We start from the raw sequence: 21,092 nt of genomic DNA on the forward strand, positions 1-21,092 counted from the left end.
GTTACTTTTATATTGTTTTTTTGAGTCTGTCTGCAAGATGCTCGATTCTGGAGGCTTTCCCAGATTGCAAATGGTACCACACTCCCCCCTCTCCAAACTTATCATGATTTATCTTGTGAAAACGTTCACTGTTTAAATATTGATATCTTGAAGTCATCCCCGCTATTTTTTTTCCCAAACACAGTTGAAAATAAAACATTAATAAACACATGCACACTTTTAGCAGCATTACTGTATATACTAAGATTAAGATGAGTTTATTTCAAAAGGGACAATGCAATTTCATAAAACACATGACTACACATGGTTAAAAAAGCCAGAATTAGCCAGAAGGCTAGTTTTCATCTGTAGTCCCCTGGCCATGATGTAAAAAAGGCAGTAAAATTACAATTTAAAGGGGAACATTATCACAATTTCAGAAGGGTAAAAACCATTAAAAATCAGTTCCCAGTGGCTTATTTTATTTTTCAAAGTTTTTTTTCAAAATTTTACCCATCACGCAATATCCCTAAAAAAAGCTTCAAAGAGCCTGATTTTAACCATCGTTATATACACCCGTCCATTTTCCTGTGACGTCACACAGTGATGCCAATACAAACAAACATGGCGCATAGAACAGCAAGGTATAGCGACATTAGCTCGGATTCAGACTCGGATTTCAGCGGCTTAAGCGATTCAACAGATTACGCATGTATCGAAACGGATGGTTGTAGTGTGGAGGCAGGTAGCGAAAACGAAATTGAAGAAGAAACTGAAGCTATTGAGCCATATCGGTTTGAACCGTATGCAAGCAAAACCGACGAAAACGACACGACAGCCAGCAACACGGGAGAAAGCGAGGACGTATTCGGCGATCGCCTTCTAACCAACGATTGGTATGTGTTTGTTTGGCATTAAAGGAAACTAACAACTATGAACTAGGTTTACAGCATATGAAATACATTTGGCAACACCATGCACTTTGAGAGTGCAGACAGCCCAGTTTTCATCAATTAATATATTCTGTAGACATACCCTCATCCGCTCTCTTTTCCTGAAAGCTGATCTGTCCAGTCCAGTTGGAAAAGCATCTGCTTTGAGTGTCGCAGGATATCCACACATTCTTGCCATCTCTGTCGTAGCATAGCTTTCGTCGGTAAAGTGTGCGGAACAAATGTCCAATTTCTTGCCACTTTTGCATCTTTGGGCCACTGGTGCAACTTGAATCCGTCCCTGTTCGTGTTGTTACACCCTCCGACAACACACCGACGAGGCATGATGTCTCCAAGGTACGGAAAACAGTCGAAAAAACAGAAAATAACAGAGCTGATTTGACTCGGTGTTTGAAAAAATGTCGGATTGCTTCCCGATGTGACGTCACGTTGTGACGTCATCGCTCCGAGAGCGAATAATAGAAAGGCGTTTAATTCGCCAAAATTCACCCATTTAGAGTTCGGAAATCGGTTAAAAAAATATATGGTCTTTTTTCTGCAACATCAAGGTATATATTGACGCTTACATAGGTCTGGTGATAATGTTCCCCTTTAAAAGACAAAGAAAAGAAAGAGAGAGAAAAAGAAAAAAGGCACACAATACATATACGATATGATAAAAAATAAAATACAACATTGGGTTCCCTCCGTGTACTCCGGCTTCCTCCCACCTCCAAAGACATGCACCTGGGGATAGGTTGATTGGCAACACTAAATTGGCCCTAGTGTGTGAATGTGAGTGTGAATGTTGTCTGTCTATCTGTATTGGCCCTGGGATGAGGTGGCGACTTGTCCAGGGTGTACCCTGCCTTTTACCCGAATACAACTGAGATAGGCTCCAGCACCTCCCGCGACCCCAAAAAAGGACAAGCGGTAGAAAATGGATGGATGGATCACAACATAACATTTATCTTAGCATCAAAACAGGCTAATTTTTTAGTGCTGGCAGCTATAGGAATAAGCCACATTTAAAATTGTTATATATATCTACTGTATATTTAGCAGCATTAATGTTACTGCATGTCACACGTTGGTGTTATGTGCATGCCATGTTAGATGAAATCTTCCCATTTTTAGTGTTTCCTCATAGCCTGAAACAGAAAAGCTTCATTTATATCCAAATAAGTATGTCCACCTTGCTGTGACATCACGAAATTTGCCAGATAGCAAAACCCCGCACACAGAGTAATCCAAAGCTGCGTGACAGCTCATCCCAAAATGTATAAACAATATGATTTGCCTCTTTGGCATTGTTTAACCAACATTGTAAGTTGATAAGTCGGAAAATACTACTTTTATCATTCACCATTCCAACTGAACCAGCAAATGTATTTAGAATTGATCGACTCTTGGATAACACACACAGACACACCTTTGTGAATTTTGGCATAAAGCGCCTTGTTAGAGAACAGCAGGTTGTGCAAAACAGTTGGAAATGTGCATTTAAAAGTTTAGTGGAGATTTCATTAAGAGTTCACTGGCAAAGGTGGATGTAAGGTGAATTTTAGGTTCACCATCCCCTATCCCTAACTTTGTGTGGGTAATGCATAAATAAGCCACAAAACACGGAGGAAAAAGGTGGCTTGACAGGTGGATAAAAAAAGTGCATGTGACAAGGGACAATAAATTCCGCAAAAGTCTGTAGACAGGAGGGTGATAAAAATCAATGAAGGGTAAAGTGACATTCTACTTTTTTAGTCTACTTTGTTAGTCTGAAGACTAAAAAGTAAGAAAACAGGGCAATGTTTTTTCTTACACAGCAGTGTGCGTGTGCGTGCGTGCGTGTGTGTGTGTGTGTGTGTGTGTGTGTGTGTGTGTGTGTGGAAACCACAAGAGACTGACAGATGAAGAAGCCATCCAACAGGCACACCCAATAAGTGTCTAATTAAATAACAGTTTGATACTTAACAGTGGATTAAATAACTATATCATCACAAAACTCTTTTGTATGTATTTCGTTATAGGTGACCATGATTTTAAAAAGAAATTGGGAGTGTTGGATGTTGATTTAAAGTATCCAGGTTGTGCTCGCATCGCAGCAGTGAAAAACGTTGCTCCCACAGCAATAGTTAAGCTCAATCTGATTTTAATGGTCCTCACTTTTTTAGCTCTCAGCTCATTTCCTCCATTCTCTCAGAGCTGTCACTCAAGCAGGGCTAAAGCAGAGAGAAGTGAAAGAGTGATCCCGCTGTGCCAGCTATGCTAGAGTTACATCTGCCCGCACTCTTTTTGGTTCTTATGGGCAACAATCTTTCAGAACGAGAACTCAAAAAGTCAGAAACCGCACGGAGGGACTTTTCAAGAAAAAATGCAACTAAACGCAAAGCGAAGTCGTACAGTACTTTGACATCAACGTATGCAATACAGAGAGCGCTCGCTGGCAGGTCAAAGTGATGTGCCGTCTCGTATCTGTCAGCACCCGGGGTTTATTTACCCGGTTATATTATCATTTGTTGACCTAGTCACATGATCTGAGGGTGGGAGGTGCGGTTCCCCCGGCACCCTGGAGAGCCATGCGATGAGAGATGCAGGCCTGTGACCTAACAAACTCAGACACACATACACACACAGGCACTTACACAATATGACCTATGGACTTTCATCAAATTTCACTCTGCACTGACCCTTCAATGTTCCTGTCATTCTTTTTTCACTGACTTTTGTCACCATCTGCTGTCCTGTCTTAATCCCCGTGTTTCCCCTCTGTCCCTAAAGTCAATATGGGAGTCTGTCTTGATCCTCAGGAACAATGACTCCCAATTAATGCGTCAGTCAAACTAAAAAAAATGCATTTATCTAATTTTTGTATCACTTCAGCGTTCCTGTTCTGTTACTTTGTTCAATGTATGTCTGCTCTTGAAGGGGTTTGTGCTAAAAATGAAATTTTGTTGTACTTGTGCAATGACAATAAAGTTCCTTCCTTTTTTGTTTACTTCCAAAACGACTGCAGAAAGGTCTGGTTAAAAAAAAAAAAGTGCGGTGAAAAACATACGTCACTTGGGGTTGAAATCGTTAATCGACTTAGCGGCCCCCGTCATCTGTTGACACAGGTCTCCACTAAAGTTGATCCACATACCTCTTCTTCTATGTCTTCCCAGAAGCCCATTTATCAAATAAACAGACCTATTACTACGTTATATGTTTACCCTAAAATACTTCAATAGGTCTAATCAACACAGTCAAATTAGTAGCGGTGTACACACTGCTATGATGAAAGGTAGTACTATCTAACCGCGGTTTTCGTGCGTCCCATTTTTTAAATGGTTCGGTTGTCAACAAAGATCTTCACCACAATTATGCCGCGGTTTTTGCATACTTTACCGGCCTTTGTAGGGCAAAACATTGCATGCAACAAACTTGTGTGTTATTCTGCGGAATCGAGTGCGCAATGTATCCACATGTGTTGCTTCCTCTGTGCTTTTTGATTGAGTTCACATTCAGATTGGTTTTATTTGAACATATAAACAGTTTCAAAATGATGCATCGCATTTTTTAATTTTCTTTACAACATGTCCAAAAAGGAGTAGGAAGAAGCAACGCTTATTTAATCCTACCCCTTCTCGACTTCATATGAATTACTTACACATATGTTCACTCCCTGTACTCTGTATGTCCACATTCATACATTACAATAATACAACAGTTTTCTTCATAACTAGGTCAGTCACTTATGAGATAAATATATATTTTTCCCTCAAGTTCAAGACATTTACCAATATTCTTCTTCTTTATAATTTGTAAACACTTGTAGTTTCAACCGTTTTTTAAAGTGGATCAAGTTAGTACATTGTTTCACTTCTTTACTTAATCAATTCCATAACTTAATTCCACATACTGATATGTTAAAAGTCTTTAGTGTTGTGTTGTTGACCACTGCAAAATAAGTCACTGTGGGGCCAAATAAAGTTGCAAGTGTCAGCACTAGGGCTGGACAATTTATCATATTTTAATTTAGATTTTGATTGTGGCTTCTCACAATTACGAAAATGTAATAATCGAAAAAAAACGATTCATGGGCCGCGCAACTCACATGCAAATTCCGGAGCGTGTGACGGTGAAACAGATGAGGAGCGAACGAGTGAAAAAAGAGCATGTCTTCTAGAAGTTTGGGATGTCACCATGGTCGCTACTCTTTATTTGACAGAGTGCTAGTATGCCTTATCAATAATCACTAAACTCAATAGAAGATGTTTTCTTGTGTGGTAGAGACTTCCTTGTTCATTTACTGAATCCGGTGTTCTGTCAAAATAAACCGCTTTCTCTGAAAAAAGCTCCCAGCGGCGTCTATCGATTTAAGCTGCTGCTGCCTCAAAAAGTGATACCTTAAGTTTGGAAATGCTGATTTAGATATGAAATATAATATATAATAAAATAATAACTTCGAGTGAACTTCCTTTATTTTCACTTATCGAACTGTGCATGCAAGTGACGTCTGGCCACATTGGGGCCACTTTAGGGACCTGTGCGCGTTTATACTGGAGTCTGATAAAGATCACATTTTACTTGCACTGTAAACAGCTGGAAAAAATGTGATTTAGAGAAAATCTGATTTCAGCCATGTTGGCCTGCAGTGTAAACATAGTCAGAGTTTGCATGCTGGCAAAAATTTGCATAAAAAACTAAAAGCGTAAAATTAATCCGCAACCACGCAGTGTTTTTCACGTGCAAAAATGTTGGCACTGTTCTCTTTTCTGGGCGCACATAAATATGCTGAAATAATATGTATCCCCTTCTAAAGTCATGTGTGATTAATGAAATTCGTCAAAAATTCACAAGTTTTGTTGTAGATGATGCTTCACATGTACAGAATAAAACACATGATGTTAGTACATCAGTTAAAGAACATGAGTAAATTACATTAACAACATGCTGTAATTTGATTTTGATATTATTATTAATTTCATCTTCTGATAGATTAAAAATGAACACCAATGGGAGCATTTTAAAACTCTGCCAGACTCCATTCCACCTATTTGACTGATAAACATTACCACATCATTTATTCAGAAAGTATAAATAACGACAAATGAAGATAGAATACTATTAACGGCAAGATGTACTGTATGTGTAAAAAAAAAAATAGATTTGTACATTTTCAGAATGTGTTTGGTCTAATTCTAAACAAAATAAAGAATCTGAAGTAGGGTTTACGTGATTTCTAATGGGAAAAAGTACTTCTTTGGAACAGATGACTGACAAAAACCGAGGTACCACTGTACATGTCTCAAATGTGCTTTTCTTGCACTTTTTCCATGTACTGTAAGTGCGCACAAGTCAAGTATCTTACCTGGTATGTTCCAATGCCTATGTGTTTTGGATCTATCTTCACAAGCTCCGCCAACGGATCCTGGACACGTCTTCCAATGGACACTGTTCACAAACACAGACGGGCAGACAGGATGCCAACGAGACGTCAAATGAGATTCATGAACTTGAACTATTTGCGGCACTCGAATATTCACAGCTGCCTTGTTTATAATTACTGAAAATGCAAATGTTCTTATTACAGCACGTGCCTGAGGGGAGGGCCAAATCCAATTTCATCGTTCCTGCAACCTAATAATTATTGCTGGCTTTAAATTAGAGCCACCGACCTGTCATTTAGACGCCTGATAGATGTTGGGAGACGCACACCTTTAGAAGCACTAATTTAGCCAAGTGAAGAAAAAAAGACTGCAGCAAAGCAAGGCTGAGCCTATAGGCATTAATTAGCCGGTGTGCGCCGCAAATTCAGCCAAATCATTTTCCATGACTTTGCCGGCAAGGCTAAGACATAACACAAAAAATGCAATAACAAACACTTGCCAATGTAGCAATTTTTTAGTTTATCGTCATTCTTGGCCTTTAAACCTGGGCATTATACTCCGGTATTGTGTGTAGCATTGTAATGATCTAAAAATGTCATATCAGGGTTATTGTGGCCAAGACTATCCCGATTATCATTATTATCGCAGTATTGTTGAATGCGCTCAAAAAACATTTATGCACACACTGAAATATTTTGATCAAATTACTTTTATTAAAAAACTAAAGTAAATGAATAAACTGTTAGAAAACTCACTATTTTACATGTTTTGTGTTTCTTATGCTTCACAGATCGTGTTTTAGTTTTAGTATTTTATCTGTTTTAATGGCTCGGCTTTTATTGTTTTAAATATTGGTTTTCATTGAAGCACTTTAATATTCATTTAAATGAAAAGTGCGTAACAAACAAAATCTATTTTAAATATGTATTATTTCTGGTCTGTGTTGTGGCGTCCTACTCTGTTCACCTAAAAAAAAACCTCCGTCTTGTATTCCTCGGAGTATAGAATGATCACTCTGTTCTAATATCACAGCTTGTAGGTTCAATGTGCACAATTGAATATCAGACAGTAAAGTGTTTATATAACTTTAGATTGGGATATGTCGTTTCTTAATGGGGAAAGACGTTAAGGTCTCTTGTTTTCATGTTAGCATTTAAAAGCTAGTGAACTGGCGTCTGGGAGTTTAACTAAGGGCAGTTGTCAATCACGGTTTTTCGCTTATTTCAATTTAAAACAGTAACAATAACCGTTGGGAGTTTTACCGCCGTAACCATTATTACCGTTTATCGTCACATCCCTAATTGTGTCACAAAGCATGACGCTACTGTTTGTATTTTGTCAACTTTTTTGTTAGCAATGATGAGACGCACAGGCAGAAAAAAGGAGGATGTGCTGCAGTAAAGGAAGTATGTCTGGAATCAATGGCTTCTCTTCTTTTCTCTCGCTGCACCCTGAGATAATATTTAGACAGGGATGGAGTTTCAAAACCTGCCCTGTCTCAGTGCACCACCAAAAGCAAGCTCCTATACTCTGTCTCCGCAGTCCATCTTAAAACCCCGACATTTATTAAAAGTTTATGAGCACTACAGTTTTGTGTTACTTAAAGTAGAGAGGAAAAAATAGAAATAGGAGAGGCGGTCCTGTCACACTCGTGTGCAATGAACTTGGATGGACAGAAAAGCAAGATGTTTTTTCTGCAATGTTGTGATTTATCTGCTGAACTACAAAGAGAACGCAGGGTCGATTAATCTCGTCTGTCACCCACAGCAACCAGGTAAAACACTAGTGAGGGTACTAAAGAGTGACCGCACTTCATCTTGAGCCTCCCTCCCATGTAGTGCTGCATTCTGGGCTTTGAATAGAGGCTAGCAGAGGAGACGTGCACTAAAAAGTAAGCAGAAAAACAGTCCTCCTGCTGACTAGTTAAAATATTGTCCCGCTATAGGTGTCCTTTATCTCACAACTATAGGTGGGACGGATGGAAGCTCCAAGCACAGAACAGCCCCTTCCCGCCTCTGTGGCCAAGTTAAAGTATATTACCACAGTGTCCCTGCTGCAGTCCAAAGTCGAATGTTTGCTAAATGGTAAAAAAAAAAAAATGGCGCGCTGCTGATCACAGGAAACTAGTGAGGAATAATTCAGCCTCACTTGATTTAAGGCTTTTATAGAGGAAGTCTGCTGGAAACATTTGTTCTGGGCAACAGTGATTTTTTTTATTCTGCTGTGTTTTCAGTGATTGAGTATGTGGAAGAACACCACAGACACATGAGAGATTCTAATAGCAAAGCCAGATATTCACTGGTAAGGTGACATGATTTGTCTATTAGATTGTTGACAATATAATCAAATGCAAAACAAACTTAGAATTTCTGCATGACTATACTCACATGTTCTACACTCACAGTACCATATTTTCCGGACTATAAGCCGCACCAGTATATAAGCTACACCCACTAAATTTTCAGATGATAAAATTATATTCTTTATTCCTTTTTTTATTCGTCGTAAGTGATATTCTATTTTTCTAAGATACTGAATTTGGAATTATCATTAGTTTTCAGTTATCAAAATTGAAAAAAATTAAGATTTGAAATGTATCGCTGTGTGTAATGACTTCACTTGTCATACTTGCCAACCCTCCCGGATTTTCCGGGAGACTCCCGAAATTCAGCGCCTCTCCCGAAAACCTCCCGGGACAAATTTTCTCCCGAAAATCTCCCGAAATTCAGGCGGAGCCGGAGGCCACGCCCCCTCCAGCTCCATGCAGACCTGAGTGACGTGTCGACAGCCTGTTCTCACGTCCGCTTTCCCACAATATAAACAACATGCCTGCCCAATCACGTTATAACTGTAGAATGATCGAGGCCGAATTCTTGGTTTCTTATGTGGGTTTATTGTTAGGCAGTTTCATTAACGTCCTCCCAGCGCGGTAACAACACACAACAACAGCAGTCACGTTTTCGTCTACCGTAAAGCAGTTCGTCTGCCGTTAACAGCAATGTTGTGACACTCTTAAACAGGACAATACTGCCATCTACTGTACATGCATATGTGACAATAACATCTAGGGCTTTTAGAGAGTGCAGTGCACAACTGCTATACTATATATATATATATATATATATATATAGTAAAATAAATATACATATATGGCTAGAATTCACTGAAAGTCAAGTATTTCATATATATATATATATATATATATATATATATATGAAATACTTGAGTATTTCTTATATATATACATATATATATATATATATATATATATGTATATACATATATATATATATATCTATATATAATAAAATAAATATATATATATATATGGCTAGAATTCACTGAAAGTCAAGTATTTCATATATATATATATATATATATATATATATATATATATATGAAATACTTGAGTATTTCTTATATATATATATATATATATATATATATATATACACACACACACACACAGGTAAAAGCCAGTAAATTAGAATATTTTGAAAAACTTGATTTATTTCAGTAATTGCATTCAAAAGGTGTAACTTGTACATTATATTTATTCATTGCACACAGACTGATGCATTCAAATGTTTATTTCATTTAATTTTGATGATTTGAAGTGGCAACAAATGAAAATCCAAAATTCCGTGTGTCACAAAATTAGAATATTACTTAAGGCTAATACAAAAAAGGGATTTTTAGAAATGTTGGCCAACTGAAAAGTATGAAAATGAAAAATATGAGCATGTACAATACTCAATACTTGGTTGGAGCTCCTTTTGCCTCAATTACTGCGTTAATGCGGCGTGGCATGGAGTCGATGAGTTTCTGGCACTGCTCAGGTGTTATGAGAGCCCAGGTTGCTCTAATAGTGGCCTTCAACTCTTCTGCGTTTTTGGGTCTGGCATTCTGCATCTTCCTTTTCACAATACCCCACAGATTTTCTATGGGGCTAAGGTCAGGGGAGTTGGCGGGCCAATTTAGAACAGAAATACCATGGTCCGTAAACCAGGCACGGGTAGATTTTGCGCTGTGTGCAGGCGCCAAGTCCTGTTGGAACTTGAAATCTCCATCTCCATAGAGCAGGTCAGCAGCAGGAAGCATGAAGTGCTCTAAAACTTGCTGGTAGACGGCTGCGTTGACCCTGGATCTCAGGAAACAGAGTGGACCGACACCAGCAGATGACATGGCACCCCAAACCATCACTGATGGTGGAAACTTTACACTAGACTTCAGGCAACGTGGATCCTGTGCCTCTCCTGTCTTCCTCCAGACTCTGGGACCTCGATTTCCAAAGGAAATGCAAAATTTGCTTTCGTCAGAAAACATGACTTTGGACCACTCAGCAGCAGTCCAGCTCTTTTTTTCCTTAGCCCAGGTGAGACGCTTTTCGCGCTGTTTCTTGGTCAACAGTGGCTTGACACGAGGTATGCGGCAGTTGAAACCCATGTCTTTCAAGCGTCTCTTGGTGGTGGATCTTGAAGCACTGACTCCAGCAGCTGTCCACTCCTTCTGAATCTCCCCCACATTTTTGAATGGGTTTTTTTTCACAATCTTGACCAGGGCGCGGTGATCCCTATCGCTTGTACACTTTTTCTGACCACAGTTTTTCCTTCCCTTTGCCTCTCCATTAATGTGTTTGGACACAGAGCTCTGAGAACAGCCAGCCTCTTCAGCAATAACCTTTTGTGTCTTTCCCTCCTTGTGCAATGTGTCGATGGTTGCCTTTTGGACAGCTGTCAAATCTGAAGTCTTCCCCATGTTTGTGTAGGCTTCAGAACTGGACTGGGAGACCATTTAAAGCCCTTTGCAGGTGTTTTGAGTTAATCAGCTGATTAGTTTGTGGCACCAGGTGTCTTCAAAATTTAACCCTTACACAATATTCTAATTTTGTGACACACGGAATTTTGGATTTTCATTTGTTGCCACTTCAAATCATCAAAATTAAATGAAATAAACATTTGAATGCATCAGTCTGTGTGCAATGAATAAATATAATGTACAAGTTACACCTTTTGAATGCAATTACTGAAATAAATCAAGTTTTTGAAAATATTCTAATTTACTGGCTTTTACCTGTATATATATATATTTGAAATACTTGACTTGGTGAATTCTAGCTGTAAATATACTCCTCCCCTCTTAACCACGCCCCCAACCCCGCCCCCCACCCCGGTCCCTCCCCACCCCCCACCTCCCGAAATCGGAGGTCTCAAGGTTGGCAAGTATGCTGTTGAATGAAATTACTGAAATAAATCACCTTTATATTCTTATTTATTGAGCAGAATATGTAGCATCTATTAGGGATGTCGGTCGACCGATATTGGCCTAAAATTGTGATACCAGAACACATCGGCATCAGTTTGTCTGCAGATAGTTTTACTGGCATAACGTATCAAACTGTGCCATGCTCCACGTTGCAATAATCTTGGTGCAAGTATGTCCGTGGTGTGCAATTATTTCCAAGTTTGTCTTACCGATTATAAAAACAACAGTTTACAATGAGCGCTGGCTATGTGAGAGGTGAGTATAAACACCTTCCTTCAATATCTCTGACCTCATTCACTTGGAGTCACACGCAGTGTTTAGGCAGCACAGTAATGATACTAAGCGACCAGCGATTCTAAAGAAAACTACCCAGCTATACTCAATTAAAATGGAGACAACAAGCACGATGCAAAAAGGGGAATGGAGAAAATACAAGTCTATCTGTGACAGAAAAAGCATCAGGTCACATGCTTTGTTTCGATGTCAGAACCAAATCACAACGCCTGAAAAAAACATTATCAGTGAAGCACAAAGACATAAACATGCTAAATTATGGGATTTCTAACACCAGTTTATAATGGTATATGACATGGTTTATTTGCTTCAGACACACGTATTAACAAGTTAAATCGCATAGTTACGTTTGCACAATTCAGCATGTCCAAAAAAAAAAAAAGAGTAGGAAGAAGCAAAGCTTACATTTAATCCTAACCATTCTTAATGTCTAATAGCACAATCTAACTTTCTCATTTTTACATTAGTTCACTTCCTGAGTGAAAGATAGTAAAAAAATGGGGTCTAGAAAAAATATAAACGTCAAGTAATTGATCGTTTCAATGATTGTACTAGTATACACTAGTTTCAAACTTTGTACGGTCCGAAACGAACCTCTCTTAGTTGTTGATAGGAGAACATGTTATTTTACTTGACAATTGCTCAATACTTTTAATTACTAGTTTTATTTTTATTTTACACCTATAAAATAATGTTATATAAAACAAAAAAATAAATAAAAATGACTGAATACAATAATTAATTATATCCATCCATCCATTTTCTACAGCTTGTCCCTTTCAGGGTTGCTGGAGCCTATCTCAGCTGCATTCAGGGGCTAGGCGGGGTACACCCTGGATATTCTAATTATTTTATTTTAATATTTGTTCCTAATAAAAATGGCACTTTTTCTATAACTTACATTGCAGTAATGGTTTGTTTTTTTGCACACAAAGTGCTTATTTGTGAAATGTATCCAGTAGAATCATAGTAAAAAATGTTACATTAAGGAATAATGTGTTCATTTTACACCACATGTCACCTGACATTAGTTTGATGGGAAAACCGCTGCATTCATCGGTATTGCTTGATATCGGTAATGGAAATTAAGTGTTGCGCATTATAGACATATCGGATATCGGTCAGAAAGTCAGTATCAGGCATCCCTAATATTGATGCAAATCTGATCGAATTGCTGAAATCACATTATCTGTCATAATTTAAGATCATCTAACATGGTGGCTGGGTTAGCATTACCTGCGCTCCTCAGGTTGGGGTCCAAATCTGGCATCTCCTTGACTGCCTCAGGGCTCACACTGTAGATGGATGCTCCAGCCTCATTGGTAATGCTAGTGGGAGGAGGACAACGTCAACACAAGATGACAGATTACTTTTTTTTTTAGATGTTTTTAGCCTATTGGTGACACAAGACAAATAGGGGATTTGACATGAAAATGACAGAAAGACCTGATAAGTCTAACAGGTTCCTCATTTGACTCCAAAATCTGACATGATGGACAAAAACACTGCCATTACAAAAGGTCCTAGTTTCACGTTAACATTAGATTTTGTTCAAGTAAGGATTAGGGAGTCTTCTGTAGATGTTTAGTAACCACAAGCTGTTGCCTGATTGAGGTCCTTTGTGTTTTGACGATTCAGAAGTGCTTTTTCTCCTTCAAGCTTTGATTGAATGCTCAGAGAACATTTTGGGACGTTGAGGAACTAAGGCCTGCAATGGCATCTCCGTTCTTGTGACACGCCTGCCATCTGGAGGCCACTAGGGTGTACTGCAAAAGGCTGATGTCTTGACTGTACTATATCTGTATTATTGGGGCGTCTCCATAAATTGCAATAGCGTGCAAATGCTTTTTTAATTTTTTATTTCAGGACTTCAATTAAGACAAAGAAAGCAATTAAAGTCTCAGGAAGTTTTTGAAGTTGATCTTTCATTTGAGCATGACAATATTGAATCTTTTTCACATTTTATGAGATGCTGAATTTGGTTGTTTCATTACCTGTAAACTATAATCAAACAGAGGAATCTATAGAATATGCACGTTTTATTTTTTGAATTAAACTATTATTTTATTAAGATGAGCTAGTATATGGATATTTGTAGTTTAATGGCAATAATAACATACTTAAATATTTTTTTAAATCAGATTATTTACATTTTGGAATTTGGATTACTCATAATTAAAATTTGCTTAAGAAAGGACACCAATGTACACAATTGCTAATTTATTGTCAGAATCCATGAACGCTTTTTTAACATTTTACTTGAATGCATGACATTTATTTGCACACATTTTTATATACACACATAACAGTTTTGTGAACATGAGGATGGGTCAAATGCAGAGGACACATTTCACCACACCCAGTGTGTGTGACGATCGTTGGGACTTTAACTTTAACTTTAGCAGTCTGAGTTTTCACACTCATTTTTGTACTGATCACTGACCGTATAGAGCAGTGGTTCTCAACCTTTTTTCAGTGATGTACCCACTGTGAACACTTTTTTAATTCAAGTACCCCCTAATCAGAGCAAAGCATTTTTGGTTGAAAAAAAGAGATAAAGAAGTCAAATACAGCACTATGTCATCAGTTTCTGATTTATTAAATTGTATAACAGTGCAGAATATTGCTCATTTGTTGTGGTCTTTCTTGAACTATTTGGAAAAAAAGATAAAAATAACTAAAAACTTGTTGAAAAATAAACAAGTGATTCAATTATAAATAAAGATTTCTACACATAGAAGTAATCATCAACTTAAAGTGCCCTCTTTGGGGTTTGTAATAGAGAGCCATCAGGATTCATGAACTTAATTCTAAACATTTCTTCATAAAAAAAAAGAAATCTTTAACATCAATATTTATGGAACATGTCCACAACAAATCTAGCTGTCAACACTGTATATTGCATTGTTGCATTTCTTTTCACAGTTCTTTTTGACAGACATTTTTAAAAAATCTCACGTACCCCTTGGCATACCTTCAAGTACCCCCAGGGGTACACGTACCCCCATTTGAGAACCACTGGTATAGAGGTTATGGTAAAAGAGGTTGTACGGTCAAAATAAATTGCATGATAAATCTAAGTGTGTTCATGTTTAATGCGATACTTTTTTGTAATTATCACTTAATATTAATTTTGACAGCTATGATTTAAATAGAACTGCATGTAAAAAACAAAATGAGAAACTACGCACATTATAAATTAGTGTGCAGTAAATAAAGTTGATGGCCTCAATACTACATTCATCATAAACACTCAATACAAATAATCATGAGTATTAGAAACCGCATACAAACACAAGCCACCCTGTTTCGTCCTTTAGATGGATAAACAGCAAAAAAAAGGAGGTAAAGGGAGGTGTCCTCGGGGCTTTCCAATATAATCACGAGGTCAGTGCCTCCTCAATGTCCACAATTGAGAATGCAACCTTCCGCGCGCACACGCACACACTTTCATCCCAGAGGCTTGTAATTTAAAAAGAGACTCATGCGCGCTCATCCTCATTGTATCCTATTCATCACCATCGCCACCGCTCCCCCACTCTGCCCCACTGTTCTTTTTGTCAGCTTCCGATCCATCGCGCTGACAGCTGACATATCGCCATAGTGACGCCGCTAACGAGCACTGGCACATGACCTTCAAGGGGGTCAAATCAGGGCTGGTCATTAAGCCGAACAACACACGACACACGCCGCGCACGATCACCAGGATGAGTGGATGTGGTGAGCCCGGGAGACGGTCTTCAATTACAAACACATTTTTCTCAGTCAAAACGCAGAGATGGGAGGTGCCAGAAAGAAACTACTTAAATCCAGCAAAAAGAAAACATGAGTGCAAATAATGAAGAGGGCATAATATAATAGGAGAGTCCTAAGTGAATTAAGGCCACCAGCGGGGCTGCTGGGTACCGGCGGAGTCACGGGTAGTTCATTGGCCGTCACAGCAAGGGCATCAATCTGGCAGCCAGCAGAAGGTTGTCCACTGGCCAGCTCTAAGGCCTCCGTGGACGCAAACTTGACATGCTGACACATACACGCACAGCCAAAGTCATTAGTTGCCTCTGTTTGTAAAGTGATGACTTGGAGGCCCAGTGTGATGGGGTGGGGGGGTCAATGTTCGCACCCCCTTTCAACTCTAAACACATGGAAGAAACACACGGACCCTGCCAGTGGACCACCGCCACTCCCCCCTTCCTGGGGGAAAGTCACAAGCTGCGGCTCTTCTATCTGTTCTTTGACGGACACAGCCTTGGGTCTGATGCACATACAAAACGACTGACCCCTCCTCCTCGAGGCCAGACATCGGAGGAGACGGATACACAATTTGATACCTCATTACAGCCCAGGAGCGCGCACGGGGAGCCTTAATGTAAATTAGAACCAGCACACCAGATCGGTCAGAAACGACAAGAGGCAATAATATCACTGACTAATCTGATGGAGAGGACAAAAGTGAAGTTGAAGGGTTATAAGACGGGGGAAATACCACCGTTTCTTTATTCCGTGAAGACGTCACTGTTGATATTTATCATTAAATTTAAGTAGCTATGGAGATAATGTTTGCATGCAATCAAACAAAAATATTTTTTTTAAAGATTAGCAAGGTTAAAAAGTGTTAAACCCAAATACTCGTTTTGTTAGCAAATCAAAAAATGTTTCTCGTGTAACAATAGGTTTTGCTTGCAACCTTTTTTTGGTTACATCTTTGAAGTCTTTTCTGTGGGTGACAAATTAACATGTGTGCAGGGCCTCCTCTGAACAAATATGTCAGAAGCCTTATTATTAGTCTTGAAAGGTGGTGTATAATTGATTGTAATATGAAACTTTGTGTTTATCCAGCATAAATATGATGATTACGTCAGGATATGCAGCACTAGAAACTGGTTAACCTTTAAGCAGGATACATTGTCATTCGAGTTGGACCAATAAACAGGCCTCGAACATATTCTTCAGAGGAGTCCCCTTCCACAAGATTAAAGTTTGTTCGTAGCCAAATAAAGAATTTCATGTATACCCAGAAAAATGGATTTGTAACCGAAATTTTGAAAAAGAAATTCACAAAACAAGTACTTTTTGTTTTTTTAATGCTTGCAAATATTTTATCTTTTAAATCCACTGTTGTCTTTTGCAAATCTTTAACATGTCAAATACATTATTTTTGTATACAATCCATTTTTTTGTTTGATTGCATAATCAGACACAAATTTCTCTCCATGAATAGAAATTATCTTGGTGAATGACTGGTACTAATTGAAACTATCATTTGAACTTAAACACTGGTTTATGTTTAACTTCAATTATCATGTGTTTTAATGTATCTTTTTATTCCTGCTAGTGCCCAGAGTCAAGACCTAACTCAAGACTCCTAAAATCCGGAATAGCATTCCAGAAGATGTGTGACAGGCCTCAACATTTATTTATTTATTTAGAGACATCATTTTATATTACATTATTGTTTGTTTTGTTAATATTTAAGTCGGTTCTGCAAAATGGTGTTCCCTAGAAGCGTAGCGTAGTGGTAATGTTCAAATCCCGGCTATAAACACTCTTATTGTGCACATGACAACTGAAAGTATTTTATCAACACTCTTTGGTTTTAATTTGAATTATAATTGTTTTAGGATTAATTTATTGTATGTTTAAATTTTTTATGATTACTTTATTTAATTTTTTTTGTCTAAAGCACTTTGAATTGCCTCGTCTAGGAATTGTGCTCTAAAACTAAACTTGGCTAGCCTTGCCTTATTGGTATTAACTCCATTATTGTAATCATACTGTCAGAGGTTTGTATAACCTTTGAAAACTCCTGACAACAAAAACTGTAAAATACCAGCGATGACGCTGGAAGTGAGCTGCATTCAGAGATACCCACACACTACAAATAATTTTGTACAGCATTATTGTGTTTGACAAAGGAAAAATTTAAACAATTGACCTGTTTTGCGGTGTTAAAACACTTCCTAAAATTATACAATTATGGAGAGATGGAAAAAGTTGATAACAGGCATGCATAGAAAACCTGCATGGCTTTCAAATTCCTTTCACATGGATTGGCATCATCGCAGAGCGTTAGAGGGAGCTGTGAGGTCACAAATTAGCACTCCAAAATGTGTTCATGTAAAACAAACACACACACAACACACACAAGTTGCTGCGTCCCGGCTGCTCAAACAGCTCTGGTGCATTGTTCAGTCAGCTGCAAAGCTTCACCTCAGGGACACAAACTGAGGGATGTCTCCTTTCTCTGTCTCTCACTCAAACACATACACACACGTCGGGTTTGAAGACGATGACATTTTTCACAGAGAAAAGCGTCCAAATGGCAGGTGTCAAGGGCCGTCAGTCTCTAGCAAAGATGCTAGAAGGCAGGGGCACACATGCACACGCACCCACACAAACACACGCGCACGTACACGCACACACACACACTCTAACTGCCAGTGTGAGGCACGTCTGAAAAGAGCAAAACCTCACAGACACTCATGTCAATCGTGCAGCGGTAAAGGCTTGTGCATGTGTTACACACACAAATACATAAACACAAGCATACATACACATACTGTACATACACCTAGGACCAAACATACATATGGCATGTCACAGAGACTCAATGTGGACAATTCTGGGGGTCCAGTGGGGCTCTAAGTGGGATACAATGTGTGAAAGATGCAAACAAAAAGAGAGGAGAGAGGATGACTCACAGTGAGTCACAATGACAGTCTATGGGAAGACTTAACAAAAAAGCCTTGCTTTACATATTGGATCAAGGAAAAACCTAAAATGGACAAAGGATGTTGCAGTTTAAAGGAGACTTTTCTTACCTATTGGTACCCGTTTTTGGGGGTTTGGGATCTGCATAAGTCCCAAAAATTTAAAATCAGACCATGGAGGTATGGCAGAGATATTTATAAAACAATCTTGCCTTCCTTCATACTTCATCTAAACGAACCGTTTGGAATTTGCCCAATTTGTAACATTCTTTCTGAGTGTGACGTCAGCGGATATATCCATATATGGTAGAAATTTACCTGAAGATATTTGCACTGTAATCAATAAGTTCCTTCTTTTCCTCTATCCTTTTGTTGTGGGGCAGACTGTCTCGTACATGCACATGCATTTTCCGCTGTGGCCATTGCTAATACAAAGTAGCGTATAGTTCAAATTTATATCTGTCAGTAGACTCCATATGGATGCGCTAAAAACCAAAACATGGCTAACAGGAAGAAGACGCAGTCAATGTAGAGGCACGTAAAAAAGACATCCCACAAAACGGCGCACCCTGAAGAGACGGTCTGTAAAACAAACCATGCAAGATTTTGGCCAAAGAACCACCATTACATGTAATGTAGACCAAAAGGAAGGTTTTTTTTTTTACTGTCGAAAAAAAAAAAAAATGTGACCCCTTTAAGGCTTTGAGTACAGTGGACTCTCATAATCCAGACAGACATAATAAAAACCAAAATATGGCGACTACACTGTGCTTACGACACACAAAAATTTAAGCGGTTAACAATGAACACCATCAGTGGGTTTTACTTTTTCTTTAGCCCTTTTTTGTGATCTCACCACAGACGGGCACGTGAAGTTCAGAGAAACTGGAACTAGAACTGGAAATTTAACTTTTGGTGGACAGTGGTAGCGTAGCAACAAAAGTGCTATGCATCTTTGGACTCATTAGTCCGTACAAAATTGCAAATGCTACAAGAAAAGATTAATGACAAAGGAAGAATGTTAAAAATATGCTGATAAAGACAACAACTCAAGAATCAGTTGATCAACTAAATCAACTCAATCAGTCATTGTGTGAGTGATATTAGACGAGATGGGATAAACTTCACTTCAAATGTAATTTTCCTTTTCTTTGGCTTCTTTGGCAATGCTACCACATACAGGTTGCACAATGTTCAAAAAAGAAAAAAGGTGACGTGACCATAGAACTGGAGATGAAACACATGGCGACAAAGCCGCGTCGTATTCCAATGAGTACCAAATACTCAGTACAATGTGGAAAAACTGAACAACAGGTCTTTCAAATATTTATTTCCTATAGTCATACGACCTTCTGAAATGAAGATGCAGCCTACAGAGTCTTTCCAAGCTTCTTGTGCACCATAATTTCTCTGAACCCTTAGGTGAAGCCCCGGTGCCTGGATCGGGCTCACAGTCCACACTGGTGCTGCCACTCTATGTTCATCACTCACTCAGCCTGGCCCTGGGAGCCAGCCCGGACACAGGACGTGTCAGAGGATACACACCGCCGCCTTCACACGCAGTCATGAATACAGTCTGCACTCGGCTGTCCTGCAGCTCCATTAGCCGCCCAGTAAAAAAAACAAAAAAACAAAACAAGATCTCATCCCACCGGGAGTGTGCTGTGGGGCGACGTGGTCAAGGGCGATCGTCAAGACGTCCGCACGAAGCTCCAGTTCCAGGCATGCGTCGTCCAGCAGCTTTGTGTGTCGCTCTCGGACATTCGAGCCAATCAAGGAGAGGATGATGACTACTTCTCGAAAGAGAGATGGCCCCGGCACTTTGAACAATCAGCTAAGGCGCAACTTGCGGCAAAGGCATGTCCAAATCAAACGTAACCAATCCACAAAACAAAGTGTATCAAATACAGTTGAAACAAACATACTGGGATGCAAAATGAGTGCATTTCTATTGGCCTTCCCCGAATATTTACTGTATAAAGAGCTTTTGAAAGAGGAGGGGGGAGATTAACAGGGTCATTTGGCCTTTTGCCTTGAGGAGTCACAGAGCAAGTGGTCAAGAAATCATCATCAGTCATCTTTACTGACCTGGAGCTCTCATGTTTGTGTATCATCACCATTGCCCAAAGATCTTTCTAACCTTACCCCCCGCCCCCACCCCATATTCTTGCCCTCTGATATTATTAACATCAGCTTGTAAGGGCCAGACACTGTCAACTTGTCATGCTTTATGCACAAAGCACCGATCACATGCTCAGACACGCTGCGGTGAAAAGAAAACTGCAGTCAAGGCTTAATGACGCGAGCAACTTTGACTGAAAAAGGTGATTTTGCTTCAGAAGAAGTCGAAGACAAAGGCTTATAAGTGTAGACAATTAAGTAAAGGAACAAAATAGGACCTACTGCAATTAGGGTGGCTTTCTGCAAACAATCCATTTTTAGCAAGAATTGATGAAGCAAGACGGGTCGCACAATGTGGAGCTTGTGCGTCCGTTACCAATTACCTCAACACAAAGATTCAGAACCCCCACCTCTTCAATCCCACCCAC

General features: G+C 39.0%; 1 protein-coding gene across 1 annotated transcript in view; it reads right to left on the minus strand.

The window, feature by feature from the left end:
- srbd1 (S1 RNA binding domain 1) overlaps positions 1 to 21,092 on the minus strand; it is an 88,897-nt gene that overhangs the window by 24,127 nt on the left and 43,678 nt on the right. The window contains exons 15-16 of the mRNA XM_061965485.2: positions 13,073 to 13,164; positions 6,259 to 6,341 (exon numbers count right to left, since the gene is read on the minus strand). Of these exons, the coding sequence (XP_061821469.2) occupies positions 6,259 to 6,341; positions 13,073 to 13,164 (175 nt within the window). The remainder of the gene's footprint in view (positions 1 to 6,258; positions 6,342 to 13,072; positions 13,165 to 21,092) is intronic.

Source organism: Nerophis lumbriciformis, linkage group LG02 (genome assembly GCF_033978685.3).
Source record: "Nerophis lumbriciformis linkage group LG02, RoL_Nlum_v2.1, whole genome shotgun sequence".
NCBI lineage: Eukaryota > Metazoa > Chordata > Actinopteri > Syngnathiformes > Syngnathidae > Nerophis > Nerophis lumbriciformis.